The 26,849-nt window shown below is 38.9% G+C and overlaps 1 protein-coding gene across 1 annotated transcript; it reads left to right on the forward strand.

Annotated features, from left to right (window-relative positions):
- Positions 1-1,030: 1,030 nt before the first annotated feature.
- On the forward strand, positions 1,031-3,164 carry LOC145686188 (ionotropic receptor 21a-like). Its single transcript, XM_081759219.1, has one exon. The coding sequence runs from the start codon at positions 1,335-1,337 to the stop codon at positions 3,009-3,011; it is 1,677 nt and encodes a 558-aa protein (XP_081615345.1). The 5' UTR covers positions 1,031-1,334; the 3' UTR covers positions 3,012-3,164.
- The last annotated feature ends 23,685 nt before the right edge of the window (positions 3,165-26,849 follow it).

Below are 26,849 nucleotides of genomic sequence, written 5' to 3' on the forward strand. Positions count from 1 at the left end.
GAGTCCCAGACGTCATAGGAGGTGTGGTTTTAGGTGTTGGGAGGAGACAGGAAGGTGTCTCTCGTAACTTTATTACAATAAATACATAACATTCATAAATTGCTGATGTAGCAAAACAAAAATCAGTTGGCTGTTGACAGTTCAGGACGCAAGCACTCTACACAGGAACTCCACAAAACACAAATAAAATTAATAGAAACCTGTCACCAACATCATTGTCTGCATAACTCAATGCATTATTAATAACAGTCTTTGTGAATCGAAGCAAAGACACATTGATTCCTTTACAATATGTAGGATTGGGTGCTATTTGCAAGACGCGGAAGGTTTCGATGATTCACCAGTATGGTAGTTGTATAGGATGGCGAATCGATGCGTTGAATGTGATATTTCCACATTGAGTTCTACAGAATTATATCAGAATAATTAAGAGAATCTACTAAATTTTTATAAGAACCAAGAATTACTGAATTTAAGTGATAATTGAAGCTTGTATGAGAACCGGTTCCGGTCAGTGTTCTAGTCTAACTAAACTCTTACCATGTAACCCAACCTAACTTAAACTAACCAAACCTATCCTAAACTAATCCAACTTATCCTAAACTAACCTAACGTAACAATATTTAATGTTTTAATTGGCTTTTTGTAGGTATGAAACTGGAGGGGTAACTCTAAACTTAAGTCCTAAAGACACGAATTAAACCACAATTATATGTACATTGATTTCGTTACCTCTGCTCACAGTCTTCCCTTCTATACATACTCTAAAGTAGGTATACTGTTTCGGCACCTGAAAAGTCTCCATAGAGTAGAGTACCGATTATCCGGATCAATTTCCTGATAGAGTACAATTATTTCTTTGATTCGGCAATGTCTCTTCCCTCTCGGTTACTTAAATATTATGTATTTAATTATTCAAATGTTACTTATTTAATTATTCTTATACTCTTCTCTATTCCTATATTCTTATACATTTAATTATTCTATTTAAATATTATTCTCTAATTTATTTTGCAGGTCTATGCAAGATGAAATGGTACATTATAATTTTAATACATTCAATTTTTTCATGGCACGGTGTGAGTTTTAAGGTCACTACCAACGGAGATAGATACAACTCTTACATCAACAAGAAATTTACATCTTCCATTACAGACATCTGTGATGAATATTTTCTTCACCTACAATTGATTATTGTTGTATCTGATCCGAACAGTAAAAGTGAAATTTTTGATATTTTTTTGTCTCACGTAATACGAAATCGACGATTGCCTGTTATACACCTTGACATTTCAAAATCAGAAAAAAACTTACGAAAAAGTGTCTTCCAGAAAATGCCTATTCGCAAAGCGGAAGCATTTGTATTGTTTCTAGAAAACAGTGAATCTCTGAAGTCATCACTGAAATCTTTGAGTAAATTAGAATATTATAATTCAAACGCAAAATTTCTTGTGATCTTTCAGTCAAGATATAATGAAACAGAATTCTTAAATTTGTTTCAAATATTATGGGGAACAAAGATCGTCAATGTTGTTCTTATGTTTAATAATTCAGAATGTACTGTAGAATTGTCACAGAATTATCCCTTGTACGTTACTTACAATCCATTTCAACGCACAATGATCGAATCTAAGAAGTATATTGTAATCAGTGATACGACTAAAATGTATGAAAATAAATTACGTAACCTATGGAAATATCAAATCACAGTATCAGGATTCAATATGATGCCATATGTTTCTGTAGTTCGTGTACAAAATGATTCAATTGAGTACAAGGGTTATGCAGGTCAAATGCTACAAACGCTATCCCAAAAGCTCAATTTCACTTTACTACAAACAGTCAAATATCCTTTTCCTAATTTTGGTCAAAAATTGAATAATGGTTCGTGGACTGGTGTAGTGAGTGACGTGCTCTATGGGAAAGTGGATATGAGTTTAAATCTTTTGTTTGTGAACAAACATAGATATGATGTGATTGCATACACTACACCTTTGTCTAATGAAGATGTAGTATTCATTGTACCAAAAGCCCGAATTATGCCAATGTGGATGGCTTTGATTCTACCTTTTGATTGGCAAATTTGGCTATCTATTTTCTTATCAATTGTCTTTGTAGTTTTATTTTCTTACCTGATACAGTTTCTGCCTTCTGAGAAACAAAAACCCGATGATATTACGTTAACTTTCATACGTCACTTGTCTATGTTACTTCGTGCATCCATTCCAAAGATATTCAAGACAAATAGTTCACGTATAATCGCTATATGTTGGTTATTTTTATCCTTAATAGTAAGTTGTGCTTATGAAGGCTCTTTCATCAGTTATATAATTATTCCAAGTTATTTTAAAGATCTAGACTCTTTTGTGGATATTTTCAATTCCGGACACAAGATAACTACAGTTGGTTCCTTGAAATATTTGGTCAGAGATTCAAGTAACAAAGACTTGAGAAGTTTATATACAAACTTTATAGATTACAAAGGCAGTCTTATCAACGCAATAACCAGTGTCTCGTTGACACAAGACTTTTTATTTTATTGTGGTGAACAACCTCTTCGTTACATAGTAAATTCTCAGATATCCACTTCCAGATTAATTCATATAGCTTCTGAGTCATTAGGCAACTTTTATCTTGCATTTATAGTTCCTAAATCGTCGCCATATCTAGCAGAAATGAATATGATAATTACTCAAGTGAAAGAGAGTGGTTTGGCACAAAAGTGGATCGTAGATCTCATAAGAGGAAAGCGAGAATCTTATGCTGTTGGAAGTGATGAATGGAAAATATTAAACTTAGAACAAACACAAGGAGGATTTTGTGTTCTAATTTTAGGTGAAATTATAGCACTTATTGTGTTCTTTGTAGAAGTTTCGTATCGTCATTTGATAATATTTGCTCAAACAACATACTTCTTTGTAATAGGTTGTTCAAGAAAGATAGTAAATGGCGTACGCTGCATGTGTATTTGCATAAGAAGAAAACTTCAGCAACGTAGAAAAGCAAATTAAACATTTTATTGCAAGTGTAAAGCTTAATGATTATTGTATTTTCTTTCTATGTCATACTTCGCCAAAGCTATCGTTGTTGACCTTTCAAATAACCGAATAGCTAAGACGTTAACCTTTAGAATACATAGTCATAAGATTAGATCTCAATCTCCATTAACTAACATCACATACTATAATTTCGAAAGATAATATGTGCATGTTAAGTGGTTTCGTTCTATAGATTTATTCTCAAATATTTCAGATTCGTGATTATTATTATTATTATTATTATTATTATTATTATTATTATTATTATTATTATTATTATTATTATTATTATTATTATTATTATTATTATTATTATTATCATTATTATCATTATTATTAAAGGTCAATTAAGCCAATAGTTTAGTGAATAGAATGACCTATACATTTATTTTAATGAGAATATATGTTGTCTTCCATTTATGTTCTTGTGTTTCTGAGGACTTCTTATCCGTCCATTATGTATTTTCATTAATAAAAGAAAATTAAACATTTGTCAAATATAACATGCAACAAGCAGTATATTTATAAAAGCAAGCAACTCTTCTATAATTCAGTCATTTCCATTCTATAACAATCGCTGTGTATAAATAGTACTGACGTTTCATACAGTAAGTATTGATGAGTTTATCCATGAACCAAAACTTCGTTTATCATGCAATCATGTAATAAGGCAATGTATATATTATACATACATAAAATTCTATAACATTGTTGTCGTGTGACGGAAAACCTCTAAAGGTCATACATGTATACTAATGATAGATCTATTAAGCTAAACAAAATCATATAATGAGTATGAATTGCGTAGTTTTGTGAACAAACTATTTTTTAAGCCGTTAAACTGAACGTCATTCATTGCCAACCATAATTGAATTTGTACTCTGCTGGAACAGATTGTCTACACTGAGAAATATCCGTTATCTGGTCAGCGGAATATTGTATATACATTGTTTTCCTCCTAAACGAGTCGTAGGCATTCCGGAAAACCTTAAATAATTGATGTGCTGTGTGTTGTATTCAGATTTCTTTTCGAGTATTGGAGCAGAGAACAATATAAGGAATAGTTAATTGATTTCGCCTGAATCCACATTAATAACACAAATTGATTTGATTCTTGTGTCCATGCTCGTGAGAGTAAAACTTGTAGTGGAATCACTCTTATCTTCTTAGTTATGTTAGCAATTATATCTGTTTTGTATGGTTATTGTAAGAAACAAATTGCAGCTCAAAACCTGAAGGAAGTTATCTCATGTACTGGCAGTTGTTATGCTAAACTGTCTTCTTCTATCTACTAAAATGTGATCAATTTGATTGTGTGTTTTTCCATCTGGTGAGCAGGGGTGTAGCCAGCAGGTTTAAGTAGGAGGGGCCCGCCCTTTTTGAAGGGGGACCAGCTACAATGTACAAAACAAAAAAAAAAGTGTTGCAGCTAGTGTTATTGAGGCCTGAAAAACCGGAAAATTTTGGTTTCCTTCCGAAAAATTATTATTATTATTATTTTATTTATTTTTATTTTTTATTTTATTTTATTTGCTTTTTTCCAGAAATTATATTCCAGGTAGTTTTTTGTTTAACCAAGAACTACTGCCCCGGACTAATCATTATACCTTTGTGCATAACTTTTCAATTTAAGCCCTTCTATACAGAAACTATCTATAAAGTAACCATGAAAGTTATATCGCTTTTTCACTTACCACCTTCGAATATCGATATCAACTGGGGCTAAGACTACCTGGAAGACAAAAAATAGTCCCCATCAGCATCGACGACCTTCTGTCAACGTTTTGGGATGCCATGGATTCCATCGCAGTAGAACTTCGTGGGCTGTGAAGCGAAGAAGGTATCAAGTGCATTTTACAACTGTACTTGGGATTTGAACTGACGTCCTCTAAGGTAATTGTGCAAGAAACAGGATAGAACAGGTGATAATCGTACGGTGCAATGTCCAAGGAGTATGGCAGATCCAATAGTGTTTCCCGTCCAAGGTGTAGAATAGTGTCCCGGGTCATCCTTGCCATTTGGGGCTTAGCGTTGTCCTGTAACAGGAGAACCCCTTTACGATTCGGAAGTACCGGCTCCAGAGTTTTGAGTTTTTCTTGAACATTGCTCAACTGCTGACAGTATATAGTTGCATTAATGATCTGACCATCTGGTAGCAGTTCCAAATGCACGATGCAGCGAGAAGTCCACCAAGCACACAAAAAGACTTTCTTCTGGTGCAGTGTTGGTTTTGGAACCGGTTCATGAATGCTAACCAATGATGACTTCACCGTGGAAGTTCGTGCAGTACCCACTTCTCATCACATGTCAACACCTTGTCCAGAAATGGATCCTTCCTCAGACGAGACAGCAAAGAAACACAGGTGTCTGCTCGCGTAGCCTTCTGCCCCGGAATCAAATCATGTGGGACTCATCGACGCAACTTGTAGTGCTTCCTAAGTTGATGGAGGTGCTGCCGAATGTTTTCTCCACTCACATGAATTGTAGTTTCAGTTCCTCACATGTCTGGCCACTCTTCACCTCAATTGCTGCCTGAAGGGCTTCATTTTGCACATGTGTTGGTCTTCCGGCACGTGATGCGTCTTCGAGTGTTTCGTCATCGTTCTTAAACTTGTTAAACTACCACTGCACTATCCACGTAGTCACGACACCCTCACCAAAGGTCTGGTATATCTTCCGCCCTACTGCAGCGGCGTTTGACCCTAGTTTGAACTCGTACAGTATACACGCCTTTATGACGCTCTGTGGAGGTCCCATATTCACTTTGTCCTTACGCAAGTTCACGGTGTAACTGAACTGTCACAGCCAGTTAATATATTGGATATACCATATCAACAACTGACATTCGCTTTATCTTCATTCCAATTCAACTCACGGTGTGAGGGCCAATTGAACACAGAGCTACACAAAAAGCGATATAATATTCTTTGTTACCTTTATACATAAGACTGATTTTCTTTGAAATTACACTTAATTTCTTTAAGATTTCCTGACAAAAATATTTATTTATTATTCGTTACTAAAAAACATAATTATTTTATTAACAGCTATATCTTACTTCCTGTTTTACACCAAGTAGCATTAAAAAGAACGAATGAAATACAAACTGAAAAACTGAATAAAAACGTTATTTTTCACCTAATTTTCCATCTGATAAAAATGTTTTTTAAACACTAGTTAAATATAAAAAATACCATGTACTTACTAATTTGTTTAGTACCATTGTTTAATGATAGTATTTATAGTACCTTGTTAAAATGTTTGACTTCAAACTGTCAAATATAAATCGCAGTAAATTGTGTAATTTGCTATCATAAAAAAGTATACCATATAACTTTCCGATCGCTGTGAGGAAGAGATACCATACTGTCTTTCGATAGGTATGGTAAAATAATATTTTTCCGTACCATTTTACGGTAAATTATTAATTATATGTAAACTTTAAAGCTGGTCATTTTGGGGCTGGCGGGAAGTCATTTTGGGGGGCCTGGCCCCGTTGGGCCCCCCGTGGCTACACCCCTGCTGGTCAGGTCCAACTATGTTTTTGAATGTCACAGTGTAGTAATTTTGCACTCTTCAGGATAAGGTGTTTGGATGTCGCAAAGTTTCTGAGGCTACGCCGTTGTTGTCATTTTTCTTACATAGTCTTTCGTTCCCTATAATACGTTTGAAAATATCATCTCATCTACCTTCACATTGAAAGGCACAACTTGGGTCCTAAGCGAAAAAGTGTTACTATACACATATGAAGTATTTGTCCGCCCAGCTATGACATACGGCAATCTAGCGTGGCTTTCAACACCACCACATTCCTATGACCGCCTTCAACTTCTCGAGCGCAAGGCGTTACGCATCCCAACTCTCTTTCATACCAACCCCCAAACGCTGAACTCTATCAAAATACCACCATGTCCCCTATTTTGGACCATCTATATACCCTCCGAATCCGATATATCACACATCACATAGCTACATTTCATATTACAATCACAGGTCTCTTGGACCAGACACCTGCTCTCCTCCGTTCTGGATATCCTCCTATGGACCATCTCCTCGCAATTTACGAAAGAGCAACAAATTCACCTGACTACAACCCGGAGCGCAATATATACCAAACCCTTCCACATCTATATCGATAATGACCTGACCACATAGGCCACGAACTTTAGCCTACGGTTAACGTATTTTTCTCTGGTGCATCAAATTTGACATTTTTATTCTAGGCTCTACACATATAATTGAAACCTGCCTATCACCTCTACAGTAATTATCAATTATTCATCTAAACCACTGGCCAAAGAGAAGGCGTAACTTTCTACGGCCCGCCCACCGTCAGATGGGAATGAAAAACAGTTTTAAAAATCGCTTTTAATTGCTATTGTAGCATTTTAATAGGTAGACTAGCTGAGCCTGCGCTCTGTACACAGCGCATCATTCATATATGAGCATAAATCTCCTTGTTATTCATCACATGTGTACATGTCCCTTTGCAGACACAAATGAAAGACATCTTGATAAATATCGGCAAGAGATACAGTAAAGGGGAGACTTTTTTCGATTACTTTTTCAATATCTCGCACCGTTTGCAAGATTTTAGCCTACTCCCGTTGGAGTTTTTAATTCATGTATGATCAGTGTTTTCATTTTTCTTGCATACAGTACGTAATAAGCAAATACATACACTAATTAACTCTATGGTCTATGGAACCCGGAGGTTCAATGCCGCGTTCACAAAAGCTCTCCACTGACTTCTATGCTTAGCCAATTGGATCCAGTTTCTACTTTGTATTCTTATTTCTGAGAGATCCATCTTAATATTGTTTTCCCATCTGCGCCTGGGTCTTCCTAATGGTCGTTTTCCGGCTGGTCTCCCTGTTAAGATTTTGAAAGCGTTCATTCTTTCTTCCATCCTGGCTACATGACCTGCCCACGTGAGCCTCCTAGATTTCATGACCCTAACAATGTTGGGTAAACCGTATAAATTATGTAGTTCCTCGTTATGGAGTTTCCGCCATTCCCTATTCCCGCTTTTCTTGGGTCCGAATGTTCGTCTCAGGATCTTGTTCTCAAATACTTTCAATCTATGTTCTTTCTTCCGAGTAAGCGACCATGTTTCGCAAACATACAGAACAACAAGCATGATTATCGTTTTATATATTTTAAAATAAGCTAATACATTAAACATACAACAATTATAATTTCAGTGATATATGGTGTTCATTGGACAAAACACTTCAAACAATAAAGATTCAACTTAGTCTGGAGAAATTGTTATCCTTCGTTTTTCATTATAATTTGTCGGTGGCCGCGGTGGCTCAGTGGTAGAGCGTTCACCTCTGGTGCTTGGGGTCTCGGGTTCGATCCCAGCCCCCGCCAAGTGAACTTTGTGGTGGACAAACACCGTGTGCGTGGGTTTTCTCGGGGTTCTCCCGTTTCCTCCCACTTTCTTTATTCCACCATTTCATTCATAACTCATCATCACCGTCTCCTTTAGCCTAACCGGCATAAACGTGGACTTAAAACTCAAAGATTTCATTTCATTTTTTCATTATAATTTGGCCATGGAACGAACGCCTGAGAGATATGCAACCCATATATACAATTACGTGGTGTTGGAATGTATATACAACGTTCTTACAGAATTTGGAATACCGAAAAAGCTAATTAGATTAATGAAGGCATGTTTAAATGAATCCCAAAGTAAAGTCCGGGCAGGAAAATTTTTGTACACGAGCTTTCATGTCGAGAATGACCTGAAACAAGATGCGTTGTCGCCATTATTATTTAACTTTATCCTGGAATACGCTATAAGGAAAAGCAAAGATAGCAACCAGGGCCTAGAGTTGAACGGTGTTCACCAGGTTATGGCGTACGCTGATGAAGTAAGTTTAATAGGGGATGATAGGAGAACAATAGAAAGAAATGCAGAGGTCTTATGCAGGAACATGGGTTTAGAAGTATATGCTGAGAAAACTAAATACATGGAAGTGCGTCGGGACCGTAAAACAGCAAATTATGAATGCGTTAAAATATTAAATAATACTTTTGATAAAGTGGATACTTTCAAATATCTAGGATAAATATTAACAAACGAAAATCATAGTCACGAAGAAATTAAATGGTGACTATAAACAGGAAATTCGTGTTATTATTCAGTTCAAAATCGCTTGTCGTCGCTAATTCTGTCAAGGAATTTGAAGCTTAAAATATATAAAACGATAATCATGCCTGTTGTTCTGTATGGTTGCGAAACATGGTCGCTTACTCTGAGGGAAGAACATAGACTGAAAGTATTTGGGAACAAGATCCTGAGACGAATATTTGGACCCAAGAGGAACGGGAATGGGGAATGGCTGAAACTTCACGACGAAGAACTACATAATTTATACGGATTACCAAACATTGTTAGGGTCATCAAGTCTAGGAGGCTTAGGTGGGCAGGTCATGTAGCTAGGATGGAAGAAAGTAGAAATGCTTTCAAAGTCTTGACTGGAAGACCAATCAGAAAACAGCCATTAGGAAGACCTAGGCGCAAATGGGAGGACAATATTAAGATGGATCTCGCCAAAATAGGAATATAAAGTAGAAACTGGATCTACTTGGCTAAGGATAGAAGTCAGTGGAGAGCTTTTGTGAACGCGGCATTGAATATTCGGGTTCCATAGGACATAGAGTTAGTAAGCTCACGAAGCGTGAGTAGATGCCTAGGCTGATACTACAAATAGATGAAATGCGCATTTACTGAAAAGATGGGTTTTACTGACATTGGATAGTGTATATACTCTTCGTGTGCTAGGGCCTAGGCGAGAGGAGGAGATAAGATTTCACATCAGGTTACGTCACGCACAGTCGCATACCTTCATTTTCATTGAAAATGAAAAAGCCAAGAGATACCAATTTCATCTCACTTTCCTTTGTGACAGTCGGACACAAATCATCACACTTATCTGCAAAAAGTACTTTTCAAACCGGATTATTGGGAGAGTTTCCAGTTCCAATGTGGAGGGGACATTTCCCCGGAATTTGTGCCCGTACCTACAGCTGAGACAACTCTCCAGCATGAGGAGAGGGGTATATCCTTCTCTGGCATTTATTGCATTTTGTGCCCAACTAGCGGAAGTGGAATTAATACATATTGATGACACTACTAAACGCACTACAGCACGAAGTTCAGTTTGAAATACTACAGAATACGATTCTTTTTTAAAAAATGGAAAAGCCAAAAGAAATCAATTTTATCTTAAATTCCTTTGTGGCAGTCGGACACAAATCATCACACTTATCCTGAAGAGCACTTTTCACATCAGATCATTGGGGGGGGGGACAGTCCCTCCGTTTCAAGATTGGGGGGACATGTCCCCATCGTCCCCCCGGGATTTGCACCAGTGCCTTTAACAAATCATGCTCAGCTGAATATTTGAATCCCAGATTAAGTTATGGATCAAGTTGATAAATAGTGTAAAAGAGTGAGCTTGAAAGTTTATAGAATAAGCATGAGTATTATAATAAATGAACTAAAGATTTTGAAATCTGGTTTTATTTAAGTATTCGAATGCTAAACAAATAACATCGATTACTATCAGTTGTTGCTTCAACATCTTTCTCCTCATATATAAATTCTTTGTCACCTCAATAATCTCCTTATCTGTATCTTCGATCTGGTGCCTTGTTCACCGGTGACCTGTTAGCCCCCCCGCCCCATGTAACAAAATTTGATTGGAATTGAGCCAGATCGTTTGATCCCGTTTGATCGCCAAAAATTATCGTTTGATCGCCACGCGTAGTGACGTAATAAAAGTAATTGCTTAGGGGGGGCTAACAGGTTAAACTCTTAGCCCCCTCAATGAACCAAATTTGATCGAAATTGGGTCAGATCGTTTCATTGTCGTTTGATCGCGTTTGATCGCCAATAATTATCGTTTAGTCACCACGTGTAGTAGCGTAATAGAAGTAATTTGTTAGGGTGGGCTAAGAGGTCAATTTGTTAGCCCCCTCAATGAACCAAATTTGATCGGAATTGGGTCAGATCGTTTCATTGTCGTTTGATCGCGTTTGATCGCCAATAATTATCGTTTAGTCACCACGCGTAGTAGCGTAATAAAAGTAATTTGTTAGGGTGGGCTAAGAGGTCAATTTGTTAGCCCCCTCAATAAACCAAATTTGATCGGAATTGGGTCAGATCGTTTCATTGTCGTTTGATCGCGAAACATTATCATTTGATCGCCACCCGTAGTGACGTAATGCAAGTAATTAGGTAGGGGAGGCTAACAGGTTAACATGTTGGTCCCCCATCGAACCAAATTTGATCGGAATTGGGTCAGATCGTTTCATTATCGTTTGATCGCGTTTGATCGCCAAAAATTGTCGTTTGATCGCCACCCGTAGTGACGTAATACAAGTAATTATTTAGGGGGTTAACCTGTTAGCCCCCCTTCGAACCAAATTTGATCCGAATTGGGTTAGATAGTTCCATTGTCGTGGCAAAAATAATAATAATAATAATAATAATAATAATAATTTGTTTGCCACCCCTAGTGACGTAATACAACTAATTAGTTAGAAGGGTTAACAGGTTAACCTGTTAACCCTGCATCGAACCAAATTTTATCGGAATTGGGTCAGATTGTTCCATTATCGTTTTTTCGCGTTTGATCGCCACCCGGAGTGACGTAATACAAGTAATTATTTAGGGGGTTAACCTGTTAGCCTCCATTCAACCAAATTTGATCCGAATTGGGTTAGATAGTTTCATTGTCGATTGATCACGTCTTATTGCAAAAAAAAATAATTTGTTCGCCACCCGTAGTGACGTAATACAAGTAATTAGTTAGCGGGGTTATTAGATTAGCCTGTTATACCCCATCGAACCAAATTTAATCGGAACTGGCTCAGATGGTTTCATTCTCGTTTGATCTTGTTTGATCGCCAAAAATTATCGTTTGATCGCCATCTGTAGTGACGTAATACAAGTATTTATGTAGGGGAGCTAAGATGTTAACATGTTAGCTCCACCTTGGAACCAAAATTGATTGGAATTGGCTCAGATTGCTTGATTGCTGTTTGGTCGCGTTTGATCGCCCAAAAGTATCGTTTGATCGCCAGTCGTAGTGACGTAATACAATTAGTTAGGGGGCCTAACAGGTTAGTTAGCCCCTCCATCGAACCAAATTTGATCGGATTTGGGTAAGATCGTTTCATTGTCGTTTGATCGCGTTTGATCGCCAAAAATTATCGTCTGAACGTCACCCGTAGTGACCTAATAAGAGTATTTAGGTAGGGGAGCTCCCCTTGGAACCAAATTTGATCGGAATTGGGTCAGATTGTTTCATTGTCGTTTGATCTCGTTTGATCGCCAAAAATTATCGTTTGATCGCCACCCGAAGTGACGTAATACAAGTAATTAGGTAGGGGCTATTGTGCTGCCAAAATGTCTTGAGCCGTGGCAAAAATGCGAACTAACGCTCACACCTTCACACACCCACGCGTAGAGCCAATAAGGGTTCAGCTGGTGCTAAGCGAGAGAAAGCGAGTGGAATCCCTTTAGCCGATAGCAGCGCTTGCTACGGAAGACTAGGGATCAAGTCTATGTAGCATATCTATAACAGGTTAACCTCTTAGCCCGTCCCCATCGGACGAAATTTATTGGAATTGGATCAGATCGTTTCATTGTCGCTTGATAGCTTTAGATCGCCAAAATCATCGTTTTATCGCCACACGTAGAGACGTAATTCAAGTTATTAGTTAGGGGGTTAGCAGGTTAACCTATTAGCCTCCCATCGAACCGAATTTAATCGGAATTGGGTCAGATTGTTTCATTGTTGTTTGATCGCGTTTGATCGCCAAAAATTATCGTTTGATCGCCATACTTACTGAATTAATTCAATAATAATGTAAAATCATTGTTCCAATTCACAAGAAAGGCGACAAAACTGACTGTAATAATTATCGAGGCATTTCTCTTCTGTCAACATCCTATAAAATCCTTTCAAATATTCTGTTAGCAAGATTGACCCCATACGCAGATGAAATTATTGGAGATTATCAGTGCGGATTTAGACGAGATCGATCAACTATCGACCAAATATTTACCATTCGCCAAATACTCGAAAAGAAGTGGGAATACAATACCCCGGTACATCAACTATTTATTGATTTTAGAAAGGCTTACGACTCGGTTAGGAGAGAAACATTATACAACGTTCTTACAGAACTTGGAATACCGAGAAAGCTAATTAGATTAATTAAGATATGTTTAAGTGAATCCCAAAGTAAAGTCCGGGTAGGAAAATTTTTGTCCACGAGCTTCCACGTCGAAAATGGCCTGAAACAAGGAGATGCGTTGTCGCCATTATTATTTAACTTTGTGCTGGAATACGCCATAAGGAAAATCAAAGATAGCAACCAGGGCCTAGAGTTGAACGGCATTCACCAGGTTATGGCATATGCTGATGATGTAAATTTAATAGGGGATGATAGGAGAACAGTAGAAATAAATGCAGAGATATTATTAAACGCTTGCAGGGACATGGGTTTAGAAGTAAATGCAGAGAAAACTAAATACATGGAAGTGTGTCGGGACCGTAATACGGCAAATTGTGGAGGCGTTAAAATATTAAATAATACTTTTGATAAAGTGGATACTTTCAAATATTTAGGATCAATATTAACAGACGAAAATCATATTCACGAAGAAATTAAATGTCGACTAAAAGCAGGGAATTCGTGTTACTATTCGGTTCAAAATCTCTTGTCGTCGCGAATTCTGTCGAGGAATTTGAAGCTTAAAATATATAAAACGATAATCATGCCTGTTGTTCTGTATGGTTGTGAAACATGGTCGCTTACTCTGAGGGAAGAACATGGACTGAAAGTATTTGAGAACAGGATCCTGAGAAGAATATTCGGACCCAAGAGGAACGAGAATGGGGAATGGCGGAAGCTTCATAACGAGGAACTACATAGTTTATACGGTTTACCCAACATTGTTAGGGTCGTCAAGTCTAGGAGGCTTAGGTGGGCAGGTCATGTAGCTAGAATGGAAGAAAGTAGAAACGCTTTCAAAGTCTTGACTGGTAGACCCATAGGAAAACGACCATTAGGAAGACCTAGGCGCAGATGGGAGGACAATATTAAGATGGATCTCGCAGAGATAGGAATACAAAGTAGAAACTGGATGCAATTAGCTAAGGATAGAAGTCAGTGGAGAGCTTTTGTGAACGCGGCACTGAACCTCCGGGTTCCATAGGCCATAGAGTTAGTTAGTTAGTTAGTTAATAATGTAGGGGAGCTAACAGGTTAACATCTTAGCCCTTAATCAAACCAAATTCGATCGGAATTGGGTCAAATCGTTTCATTGTCGTTTGATCGCGTTTAATCGCCAAAACAAATCGTTTGATCGTCACCAGTACTGATGTAATACTAGTAATTAACTTTGGGGGCAACTGGTTAACCTGTTAGCCCCCCACCGAACCAAATTTGATCGGAATATGATCAGATAGTTTCATTGTTTTTTGATCACATCTGATTTCCAAAAAATCGTTTGATGGCCACGCGTAGTGACGTAATACCACTAATTAAGTAGATGGAAAACAGGTTAACCTGTTAGCCCCCTGATCGAACCAAATTTGATCGGAATTGATTCAGATCGTTTCACTGTCGTTTGATCGCATTTGATCGCCAACAGTTATCGTTTGACCGCCACCCGTAGTGACGTAATACAAGAAATTACTTTAAGGGGTTAACATGTTAACCTCTTAGACCCCATTGAACCAAATTTAATCGGAATTTGGTCAGATCGTTTTATGTTGTTTATTAGCGTTTCATCGCCAACAATTATCGTTTGATTACCATGCGCAATGCTTTAATACAAGTAATTGCGAGGGGGACGAACAGGTTAACTTGTTAGCCCTACATCGAACGAACTTTAATCGGAATTCGTTCAGATCGTTTCATTGTCGTTAGATAGCAAACAATTATCGTTTGATCCACACCACTAGTAACGTAATACAAGTAATTAGGTAGGGGGTTAACAGGTAAAACTGTTAGCCCACCATCAAACCAAATTTGGTCGGAATTCAGTCAGATCGTTTCATTGTCGTTTGATCGCCAACAATTATCGTTTGATCGCTACACATAGTGGGGTAACACATATAATTACGTAGGGGGGGGCTAGCAGGTCTCCCATAGAACTAAATTTGATCGGAATTGTGTCAGATCGTTTCATTGTTGTTTGATCGCCAAAAATTATCGTTTGATTACCACGCATATTGAGGTAATACAACTAACTACGTAGGCGAATTAACCTGTTAGCCCCCTGTCGAACCTGATTTGATCCGAATTTGGTGAGCTCGTTTTATTGTCGTTTGATCACGTCTGATTGCCAAAAAAAAAAAAAAATCGTTTGATAGCAACGCGTAATGACGTAGCACAAGTAATTGGGTAGGAGGACTAACAAGTTAACGTGTTAGCACTCCCATCGAACCAAATTTGATCCGAATCGGGTCAGATGGTTTAATTGTTGTTTCATCACGTCTGATTACCAAAAAATCGGTTGGTCGCCACGAGTAGTGACATAATGCAAGTTCTTACGTAGGGGACTAGCAGGTGGATCTGTTAGCCCCTAATCGAACAAAATTTGATCGGTATTGGGTCAGATCGTTTCATTGTCATTTGATCGAGTTTGGTCACCGGAATTATCGTTTGATCGCCACGCCTATTGAGATGTAGTTTAATCAAATTTGGTTGGATAGAGGCTAACAGGTTAACACTCTACATAATTGCATGTGTTACGCCACTACGTTAACCTGTTAGCCCCCCTACCTAATTACTTGTATTACGTCACTACGGCTGGCGATCAAACGACAATGAAATGATCTGACCCAATTCCGATCAAATTTGGTTCGACGGGGGGCTAACAGGTTAACCTGTTACCCCCGTGGCGATCGAATGATAATTGTTGGCGATCAAGTGCGATCAAACGACAATGAAACGATCAGACTCAATTCCGATTAAATTTGTTTCGATGCGGAGCTAACAGGTTAACCTGTTAACCCCCTACCTAATTACTTGTATTACGTCACTACGCGTGGCGATCAAACGGTAATTTTTGGCGATCAAATGCGATCAAACCACAATGAAACCATCTGACCCAATTCCAATCAAATTTGGCTCGATGCGGCGCTAACAGGTTAACCTGTTAGCCCCCCTAAGCTTTTACTCGTATTTCGTCACTATGCGTAGCGATCAAACGATAATTTTTGGCGATCAAACGCGATGAAAGGACAATGAAACGATCTGACTCAATTCCGATCGAATTTGGTTCGATGGGGGGCTAACAGGTTAACCTGTTAACCCCCGACCTAATTACTTGTATTACGTTACTAGTGGTGTGGATCACACGATAATTGTTTGCTATCTAACGACAATGAAACGATCTGAACAAATTCCGATCAAAATTCGTTCGATGGAGGGCTAAGATGTTAACCTGTTTGTCCCCCTCGCAATTACTTGTATTAGGTCACTGCGCGTGGTAATCAAACGATAATTGTTGGCGATGAAACGCTAATAAACAACAATAAAACGATCTGACCAAATTCCGATTAAATTTGGTTCAAGGGGGTCTAAGAGGTTAACATGTTAACCCCTTAAAGTAATTTCTTGTATTACGCCACTGCGGGTGGCGATCAAACGATAGCTGTTAGCGATCAAATGCGATCAAACGACAGTGAAATGATCTGAATCAATTCCGATCAAATTTGGTTCGATCAGGGGGCTAACAGGTTAACCTGTTTTCCATCTACTTAATAAGTGGTATTACGTCACTACGCGTGGCCATCAAACGATTTTTTTGGAAATCAGACGTGATCAAAAAACAATGAAACTATCTGATCATATTCCGATCAAATTTGGTTCGGTGGGGGGCTAACAGGTTAACCAGTTGCCCCCAAAGTTAATTGCTAGTATTACATCAGTACGGGTGACAATCAAACGATTTGTTTTGGCGATTAAACGCGATCAAACGACAATGAAACGATTTGACCCAATTCCGATCGAATTTGGTTTGATTAAGGGCTAAGATGTTAACCTGTTAGCTCCCCTACATTATTACTTGAATTAATTCAATAAGTATGGCGATCAAACGATAATTTTTGGCGATCAAACGCGATCAAACAACAATGAAACAATCTGACCCAATTCCGATTAAATTCGGTTCGATGGGAGGCTAATAGGTTAACCTGCTAACCCTCTAACTAATAACTTGAATTACGTCACTACGTGTGGCGATAAAACGATGATTTTTGGCGATCTAAAGCTATCAAGCGACAATGAGACGATCTGACCCAATTCCAATAAATTTCGTCCGATGGGGGCGGGCTAAGAGGTTAACCTGTTAGCCCCTACCTAATTACTTGTATTACGTCACTTCGGGTAGCGATCAAACGATAATTTTTGGCGATCAAACGCGATCAAACGACAATGAAACAATCTTACCCAATTCCGTTCAAATTTGGTTCGATGGAGGGGCTAACTAACCTGTTAGGCCCCCTAACTAATTGTATTACGTCACTACGGCTGGCGATCAAACGATACTTTTGGGCGATCAAACGCGACCAAACAGCAATCAAGCAATCTGAGCCAATTCCAATCAATTTTGGTTCCAAGGTGGAGCTAACATGTTAACATCTTAGCTCCACTACCTAAATACTTGTATTACGTCACTACAGGTGGCGATCAAACGATAATATGTGGCGATCAAACGCGATCATACGAGAATGAAACCATCTGAGCCAGTTCCGATTAAATTTGGTTCGATGGGGTCTAACAGGTTAATCTATTTACCCTCCTAACTAATTACTTGTATTACGTCACTACGGGTGGCGAAAAATTATTTTTTTTGCAATAAGACGTGATCAATCGACAATGAAACTATCTAACCCAATTCGGATCAAATTTGGTTGAATGGGGGCTAACAGGTTAACCCCCTAAATAATTACTTGTATTACGTCACTCCGGGTGGCGATCAAACGCGAAAAAACGATAATGGAACAATCTGACCCAATTCCGATAAAATTTGGTTCGATGCGGGGTTAACAGGTTAACCTGTTAACCCTTCTAACTAATTAGTTGTATTACGTCACTACGGGTGGCGAACAATTATTATTATTATTATTATTATTATTATTATTATTATTATTATTATTATTATTATTATTATTATTATTATTATTATTATTTTTTGCAATGAGACGTGATCAAACGACAATGGAATTATCTAACCCAATTCGGATCAAATTTGGTTCGAAGGGGGGCTAACAGGTTAACCCCCTAAATAATTACTTGTATTACGTCACTACGGGTGGCGATCAAACGACAATTTTTGGCGATCAAACGCGATCAAACGATAATGAAACGATCTGACCAAATTCCGATCGAATTTGGTTCGATGGGGGACCAACATGTTAACCTGTTAGCCTCCCCTACCTAATTACTTGTATTACGTCACTACAGGTGGCAATCAAATGATAATGTTTCGCGATCAAACGACAATGAAACGATCTGACCCAATTCCGATCAAATTTGGTTCAATGGGGGGGGGGGAGGAGTGGGGCTAACAAATTGACCTGCAAAACCAAACAGCAATGAAGCAATCTGAGCCAATTCCAATCAATTTTGGTTCCAAGGTGTAGCTAACATGTTAACATCTTAGCTCCCCTACCTATATACTTGTATTACGTCACTACGGGTGACGTTCAGACGATAATTATTAGCGATCAAACGCGATCAAACGACAATGAAACGATCTGACCCAATTTCGATCAAATTTGGTTCATTGAGGGGGCTAAGAGTTTAACCTGTTAGCCCCCCTAAGCAATTACTTTTATTACGTCACTACGCGTGGCGATCAAACGATAATTTTTGGCGATCAAACGGGATCAAACGATCTGGCTCAATTCCAATCAAATTTTGTTACATGGGGCGGGGGGGCTAACAGGTCACCGGTGAACAAGGCACCAGATCGAAGATACAGATAAGGAGATTATTGAGGTGACAAAGAATTTATATATGAGGAGAAAGATGTTGAAGCAACAACTGACAGTAATCGATGTTATTTGTTTAGCATTCGAATACTTAAATAAAACCAGATTTCGAAATCTTTAGTTCATTTATTATAATACTCATGCTTATTCTATAAACTTTCAAGCTCACTCTTTTACACTATTTATCAACTTGATCCATAACTTAATCTGGGATTCAAATATTCAGTTGAGCATGATTTGTTAAAGGCACTGGTGCAAATCCCGGGGGGACGATGGGGACATGTCCCCCCAATCTTGAAACGGAGGGACTGTCACCCCCTAGGAGAGCAGGTGTCTGGTCCAAGAGATCTGTGATTGTAATATGAAATGTAGCTATGGGATGTGTGATATATCGGATTCGGAGGTTATATAGATGGTCCAAAATAGGGGACATGGTGGTATTTTGATAGAGTTCAGCATTTGGGGGTTGGTATGAAAGAGAGTTGGGATTTGTAATGCCTTGCGCTCGAGAAGTTGAAGGCGGTCATAGGAACGTGGTGGTGTTGAAAGCCACGCTAGATTGCCGTATGTCATAGCTGGGCGGACAAATACTTTATATGTGTATAGTAACACTTTGGCGCTTAGGCCCCAAGTTGTGCCTTTCAAGTTTTGTAATAGATTTAGACGTTGGCGAATGTTTTTTTCGAGAGCGGCTAGGTGGGTGCGCCATGTTAGATGTTTATCAAAATAGACCCCAAGATATTTAACGCTGTTTTAAAGGGAGATCGCTGAGCCGAGTACCGTAATATGAAGGCGTTCAGGATTTCGTGAGGGGCAGTATTTATGTTTCTTTGGACCAAAGAGCGTCATTTGTGTTTTAATTGTTTTCAGTTTTAGTTTCCAACGTAAGCACCAGGAGATTAAAGTATCTATTGCTGTTTGTAGGTGGATATTAATGCGGTTTACAGAGAAGCCGAGAGCAAGATAGGCAGTATCATCGGCAAACTGTAGAGCATGAATTGGAGGTGACGGAGAGGGCATATCGGTGACATACAGTATATGATATATAGAAGCGGAGAGAACGATTCTTGTAGCACTCCTGCTCTTAAGAAAAATTCTTGTGAGTGTCCTTGGTTTAAGTGAATGAATGCACGGCGTTGATATAGAAAATTTGCTATCAGGCGGACATAATGGAGTGGTAGGATACGTTTGAGTTTATATATTAATCCCTCATGCCAGATAGTATCGAAGGCACGCTCTATATCGAAAGAGATAAGCACAGATGGAAGTTGGTTATTAAAGTGATTCTGAATGAGGGATGAGAGTTTGAGAAGCTGGTCACTGGTTGCAAAAAATGGTCGGAATCCTGCTTAGGTAGGTGGAAGGATGTTATGTTGTGCCAGAAAAGGATGGAGTTTTTTTTAAATTAGAATCCTTTTCAGTGTTTTGCTAAATACTGAAGTCAGGCTTATCGGTCTATATGAGGAAACTGATACCGGATCCTTTTGAGGTTTTAGAAAGACTACGAGTTTGGCAAACTTCCACAGGTTAGGAAAATATCCTGTTGAAAGGATGATGGTGCAAAGAAGGGCGAGTAGTTCATGAAATGTTGTGGTGCCTGTGAAAGTTGCTGGTAGCTGATAGAGTTGGTATTATGTCTTTTATGAAGAACATTCTGGATATCCTTTGGTGTAATTGGGGCTAGGAGGCCAACGGCATCAGTAAGTGGAGCGCCAAACTGTGCTTGTAGGGTTTGCTGATTTGGATTAGCCTCTGGTTCAATATGTCGGTGAGAAGGATGAACAAATATTGAATCGGAGTGATGGGTAAAGACGGTTTCAAAGAATGTATGTTGCAAAGGCCGTTACCTTCTCGGTATCTGTAGTTGGAGCCGTATCATTTACGAGTAGAGGATATTGTGGACCATGTTTCTGAAAAGTCATGCGTTTAAATAGGTTCTAAAATTTTGTCGGATTGCGCTGTCTGTTTTTTTTTTTTTTTTACAGGAATTCCACCAAGTAAGACATTTTTTGGCTATGACATAATGTTTTACCATTCTCTGAAACTGCTTGTGGAGATGGAAAAAATATGGATCATATGTGTTCTCCGGTACGTGTTGTCCGGTATGGATCATATGGATCTTGTGGATATGTGTTCTCCGGTACTCAGGGCCGCGGTGGCTCAGTGGTAAACGCTCAGCGTTCACCTCTGATACTTGGGGTCCCGGGTTCGATCCCAGCCCCCGCCAAGTGAACTTTGTGGTAGACAAACGCCTTGTGCGTGAGTTTTCGCGGGGTTCTCCCGTTTCCTCCCACTTTTTCATTCCACAATTTCATTCATTACTGATCATCACCGTCTCTTTTAGCCTAACCGGCATAGCGTGGGACGTAAAACTCAAAGATTTCATTTCATTTTTCTTCGGTATTCGGTAAGGTAAGTGTGGGAGCGATTCAGAAGGGAAAGTCCATATTGAGGTAAATTAGGCCGTAGTGGGAGGGAAGTATGTTTAGGTATTGCATGTTCGGTGCCATCACTAATTGCTTCTGTGAGAGTCTCTGCTAATTAGTCTATGGATTCAAAAGTAGTAAAAGTGGGATTAGTTTCGGCGAGTCTGGTCGAGATGTGAGTTTGATACTTGGTCCAGTTGGCCTTATGGAAATTGTATTTCGGAGGTGGAGATACTAGAGTTTGGGTGCGAGCAGGTTGTTGTATCGTAAGTAGAATCGGAAGATGATCACTTTCAATGGTGCGCAGAACATCAATAGTAGAGGAAGTCAAAAGGTTATTTGAAAGTATTACTACATCGAGAGTGGTTCCACTTTCGGGGCGTATGGGTTGTGGAATGTTAATGAATGATGTGTTGCTAGTTAGCAGGAAGTCTTTCAAGCGTTCTTTTTGAGCTGCAGTACGAGAATGATAATTAAGGTCAGCCAGTAGAGCGTATGTCTTAAAATGGAGGTCCATATATATAAGGAAATGATATGGCAATGACTGGGTTGATCGGACATAAATAGTTGCGACTATGATAGCTCGGTCTAGAAAATAGACGTTGACAATGACGTGTTCCGGACATTGTGCAGAGTCAGGTGGAATAATGGAACGTTTCGGTAGGGAGCACTTGAGACCTAATGCAGCACCTCCTCAGGCTACATTCTGCGATAAATCGGCACGAAGTAAATGATAATTTGGTAGATAGAAGTGGTTGGATCTTTTCAGAAATGTTTCGTTAAGAACTATAAAGTCGACATTGTGAAATGCTGCCACCGTTTCCAAAAGTAAACGGTTTGTGGCTAGAGAGCGTTATTGTTGAACATAATACGGATTGTACTTTTCCGCCGAGTTGGATTGTTCATACTGCTGTACGAGATGGAAATGAAAATAGGTATACAATCTGGAGTAAGTAGCTGTCAAATGTAGAAGGAAAATATCAAAGGCAGCCTTCTGAATATGTTCGAGAATTCACTGACGCTCAAATGGAAAGAGATTTTGTAGTACAAGAGTCGTAAAACGAAGTACGTTTTCGATAGTAGGTGGCTGAAGGATTGATGTTTGAGTATTGGTGGTTGTGGTTGTAGTAGTAGGATCATTATGAACACGGAGTGGAACAACTGTTTCCGGTTTTGCAGGATTTGGTTTCGGTTTGCCGGTGCATTTGTATGAATAAGTAGAATGCGGGCCGTCACAAGTGTTACAAGTAGGCTGTTGGTTGAGTACAGTTCTTAACTGCGTGAGGTCCTTTGCAGTGAGGACATATAGCCTGGCTTGTACATTTATGTGTAGGGTGATCATTATATCGTAATCATTTTGCGCAGCGAAGAGATAGTGGAGGCGATGTGTGAGAGGGTTCTAGTCGGTGATAGCGACGATAGATGCAAACACCATTTTCCAAAAGATCATCTATCAATTCCGGATTGTCTGTCAGTAGTCGTATCATATATGTAGGACCAGCATTGTTCTTAATACGAAAGAGCTTCGTTGTATGGATTTTATCAGTTTGCAGTTCTTCGAGAATTTCTTTCTCGGTATAAGCAGGATCGACGCCACGAATGACAGCTGATAGTAGAGGAGCTCGGCGTGGAGGCGGTTGCACTTTGGTTGTAGATGATTTTAACTTCTGCATTCAGGTAGTTGGACCAAAAGATGTCTCACCGACTTTAAAGCACAGATGGTTATATAAGGTTTGGTTTGTACTTTTTAATATGATGCCATTTTCTGTAGGAATAATACTATAGATTTCCTTACGGGTACAATGGCGAAGTAGTTTCTGGAAAAAGTTCTTAGGATGTTTGAGATCTTGAGGTAAATTAGTGAAGAGTATGGCATCTATAGAAAGAGTCGTGTCGGTCGATTGGTAAACGATAGAAGGATCAGCTGAAGTAGCCGGTGGAGCAGGACGGGTTTTGCCTGAAGATTTAATAGCATCGTTATACTTTGTTTTCTTAACTCTTAAGTGTTGCGCATCGCCTTACTTTTGAGTGGACTGACATACCGTGTTAGTATGAAACAAAGCAAGATCACAAGGAATCACCTGTAAACAATGTACAGATGATAAGCGCAAAATTTAAGTAACTCAATCCCTTTCGAAAGATGATCTTTCTCAGTCCTTGAAATAGAATGAGTGCATATGTCTCACAGATACATATGCAATATCTGATCACTGTATTATGCACCGAAAGCTATAAGCAAGGCCAGGAATTGAAAAAGTATCATTAAAAGCGTTTTTAATAGTAAAAGGTTACGGATTAAGAATTCTTTATTCATCATTTGTTGTCATGGGGATAATATTCCTAACCCTAGCCATTAGAGGGTTAAGCCCTCTCTTTAGCACATGTGTCATTACACATTAGTTTTATTGCATTGGTTGATGGACAAGGCTATGTGCAATTGTGAAATGAAAAAGTTGAAATAATATCTAAATGTGAAATCGTGTAGAAAAACATTAAATATGAGTGCAGAAAAAAATATATATACAATAAACATACATATATAAGCGGTACAAGTAGAAACACTTTTTTATGACTAGAGAAAAGAGTGTATAAACAGAGAGTCGTAATTTTAGGAATAAATATAATGCAGATGAAAGATGAAGTGCAGTGCATGCACGCCACAATCACAGACACAGTGTTAAGAAGACAAATGCAGATTAGTTCTGTCTCGGGGCGGCTCGAAACTGATGATGACATGGGAAAAGCCCAGTGTTAGTGATGAAATTATACATGGTGCAAAGATGGAAACAAATGAGGAAGATGATATGGTATATGATAAATATGGAAGATATCGGCCGTAGGATGCTCAGTATTGAGGTACAACGTAAGAAGGACATTTAATGGTATGTGCAAGTATGTACCTATACGGGTCGTCTGTTTCAGCATCAGTCTCTAAAGTATCAAGAAAAAATGGGTGCGACACTGTCATACGAGAGAGTATGTATTTCAAACGGATATCTGCGAGATGTTGAGTCAGTTGAGGAAAATGGATATGCTCATAAGTGAGAAAGTTGGGATATGGCAGCCTTATGCGATGCGCAAGTCGAATGGCATGACGTTCGATTATTGACAACCGGTCATAGAATTTCGTAGGAGCGTTGCACAAGCTATGTGTCCAGAAGTTAAGATGGACGGAAGGAACATCTTATATGTATTTAGAAGCAATGGCGCGTTTAGGCCCCATGTAGTTCCAGTTAGGCCACGTAGAAGATTGAGCTGGATAGTAGCCTTTTGGGATATTTTCTCAAGATGAGCCTTCCAATTTAGTTTGGAGTCGAATACAACCCTAAGATATGTAACTGTTGAGGTACGTTGAAGATTATGGTCATTAAGTGTGATTTTGAGGTTTCGCGGATTGCGATGAAGCTTGGAGCGGCGTTTCGGGGAAAGAAGATCAATGCTTGTGTTTTCTCGCTATTGACAGTAAGCTTCCAAGTTTTGCACTACTGCATAAATTCGTTGAGAGTGGATTGCAATATCGTGCTGATCTGGTGCATAGTCTTGCCGAGAGCTAGAAAGGCCGTGTCATCGGCATATTGAAATAAAAACACGTTTTGCGTTGGTTTAGGTATATCAGAGGCATACAGTATATATAAGAGCGGACTGAAGACGGAACCCTGTAGAACGCCACAATATGGAAATATAGGGTGTGAAATAGCAGATCCTATGTAACGTATCCTATACGACTAGTTAAAAAGGAATATATAAAACGTAAGTAGCAGATCGGGAGGTTTAGCTTCTGTAACTTTTGAATAAGGCCATAATGCCATACTTTGAATAAGCCTTTTCAAGATACATTAAGACGAGGCAAGATGGAAAAGCCGAAGTAACTGATCGTTAATGGAAAAGGCTGGTCGAAAACCTGCTTGGTGTATGGGTAGTAAGTTATGCTCTTGGATGTGTAAATGGAACCGCTGGACAAGAATTTTCTCAAACAGCTTATTGAAGACTGATATCAGTTGTATTGGGCGGTAAGACGTCACGGCGTGTGCAGGCTTATGAAGCTTAAGAAACATGCAGATTTTGAATACTTTCCAATCCATAGGTTAAAAGCCTGTACGGAGGATAAAATTGTAGAGTACAACAAGTAGTGTAAATAAAGAGAAAGGAGCTTCTTTAATTAGCCGGTACGGAATATGATCGATGCCGGCAGTATTTTGTTTCTTATGAAGTGCACGTTGAAGTTCATGGGTAGTGATAGGTGCTGTAAGAGGATGGTCAATATCTATGACGTGTGAAGGTGATGGTTGTATAGCTGGAATAGAAGACAAGTCCGTGCGTTGACGAGGATTATATGATATTGCAGGCGTAAAGACTGACTGTAGTAGTGTTACAAAAGCATTAGCCTTATCTTAGTCTGTAAATAGAGGAACAGCATTGTCCAAAAGAGGGTACGATATTTTAGTGCTTTTGCCCGTTAGTCTATGGAAGGTTTTCCAATAACGGCTTGGTGAGGCTTCATCGTTGAGTATATTACAGGCACTGATCCAAGTGCGACGTTTGTATGCTGTGAGATAATTTGTAACAGTGCGTTGCCATTTTCTGTGTTGATGAAGACATTCTTCGTTGCCCGCTCGCTTATATTCTCGAAACTGTTGTCGTTATTTTTGTATTAGAGAGAGATAGTGTGGAGGCAATTTTGGCTTAGACGGAAAAATTTTCTCTACAGGTATAGCTTGTTGAGCACCGCTACGTACGGCGTCTGTGATATGCTTGACAACATTATACATTTCAGTTTCTGAAGTTGGTGGTTGAAAAGTGGAGACACGGATATTGACGGTGTGTCGAAATTGAGGCCAATCAGCTTTATCATATCGGTGGATAATATTAGGTTCTAATTTTTGTAGAGATAGACAAATCTTTTTGATGATGAGTTTGATGGGACAGTGATCGCTCCCGATCGTGTCAAGAACCTTCACCTTACAGTCGTTCATAAGCGTGAGGGATGTGATTACTACATCCGGTGTTGTTTGGCTAGCTGGTCGAGTGGGACCAGGAAGATTATGAATATGAAGTTGAAATGTATTTGAAACAAAGTCCGTAAAACGTTGTTTGTCTTTAGCGCTTCTGCTATGAATATTTGTCAGCCGTGATTATTATATTTTTACAATTATGGGCTATATAATCGAAGAAAGTAAATGGTATTGGATGACTAGGGCGTATATATATAGTAGCTACATTAACTGTAAGAGAAGGATAATATATGGAGAATATAGGTGTTCAGGAAGGTGTGCAAATGAAGTAGGATTGTACTGTCGATAAGGACGTTTTGGAGAAAACCAATTAACACTCTTCCTTGAGCATGTGTG

This window comes from Thermobia domestica, chromosome 5 (assembly GCF_964235325.1).
Source record: "Thermobia domestica chromosome 5, izTheDome1.hap1.1, whole genome shotgun sequence".
In the NCBI taxonomy this organism is placed as follows: Eukaryota; Metazoa; Arthropoda; class Insecta; order Zygentoma; family Lepismatidae; genus Thermobia; species Thermobia domestica.

Bases quoted from the DNA above. Each gene is read 5' to 3' on its own strand.
- LOC145686188 (XM_081759219.1), top strand. From the start codon at position 1,335: ATGCCTATTCGCAAAGCGGAAGCATTTGTATTGTTTCTAGAAAACAGT.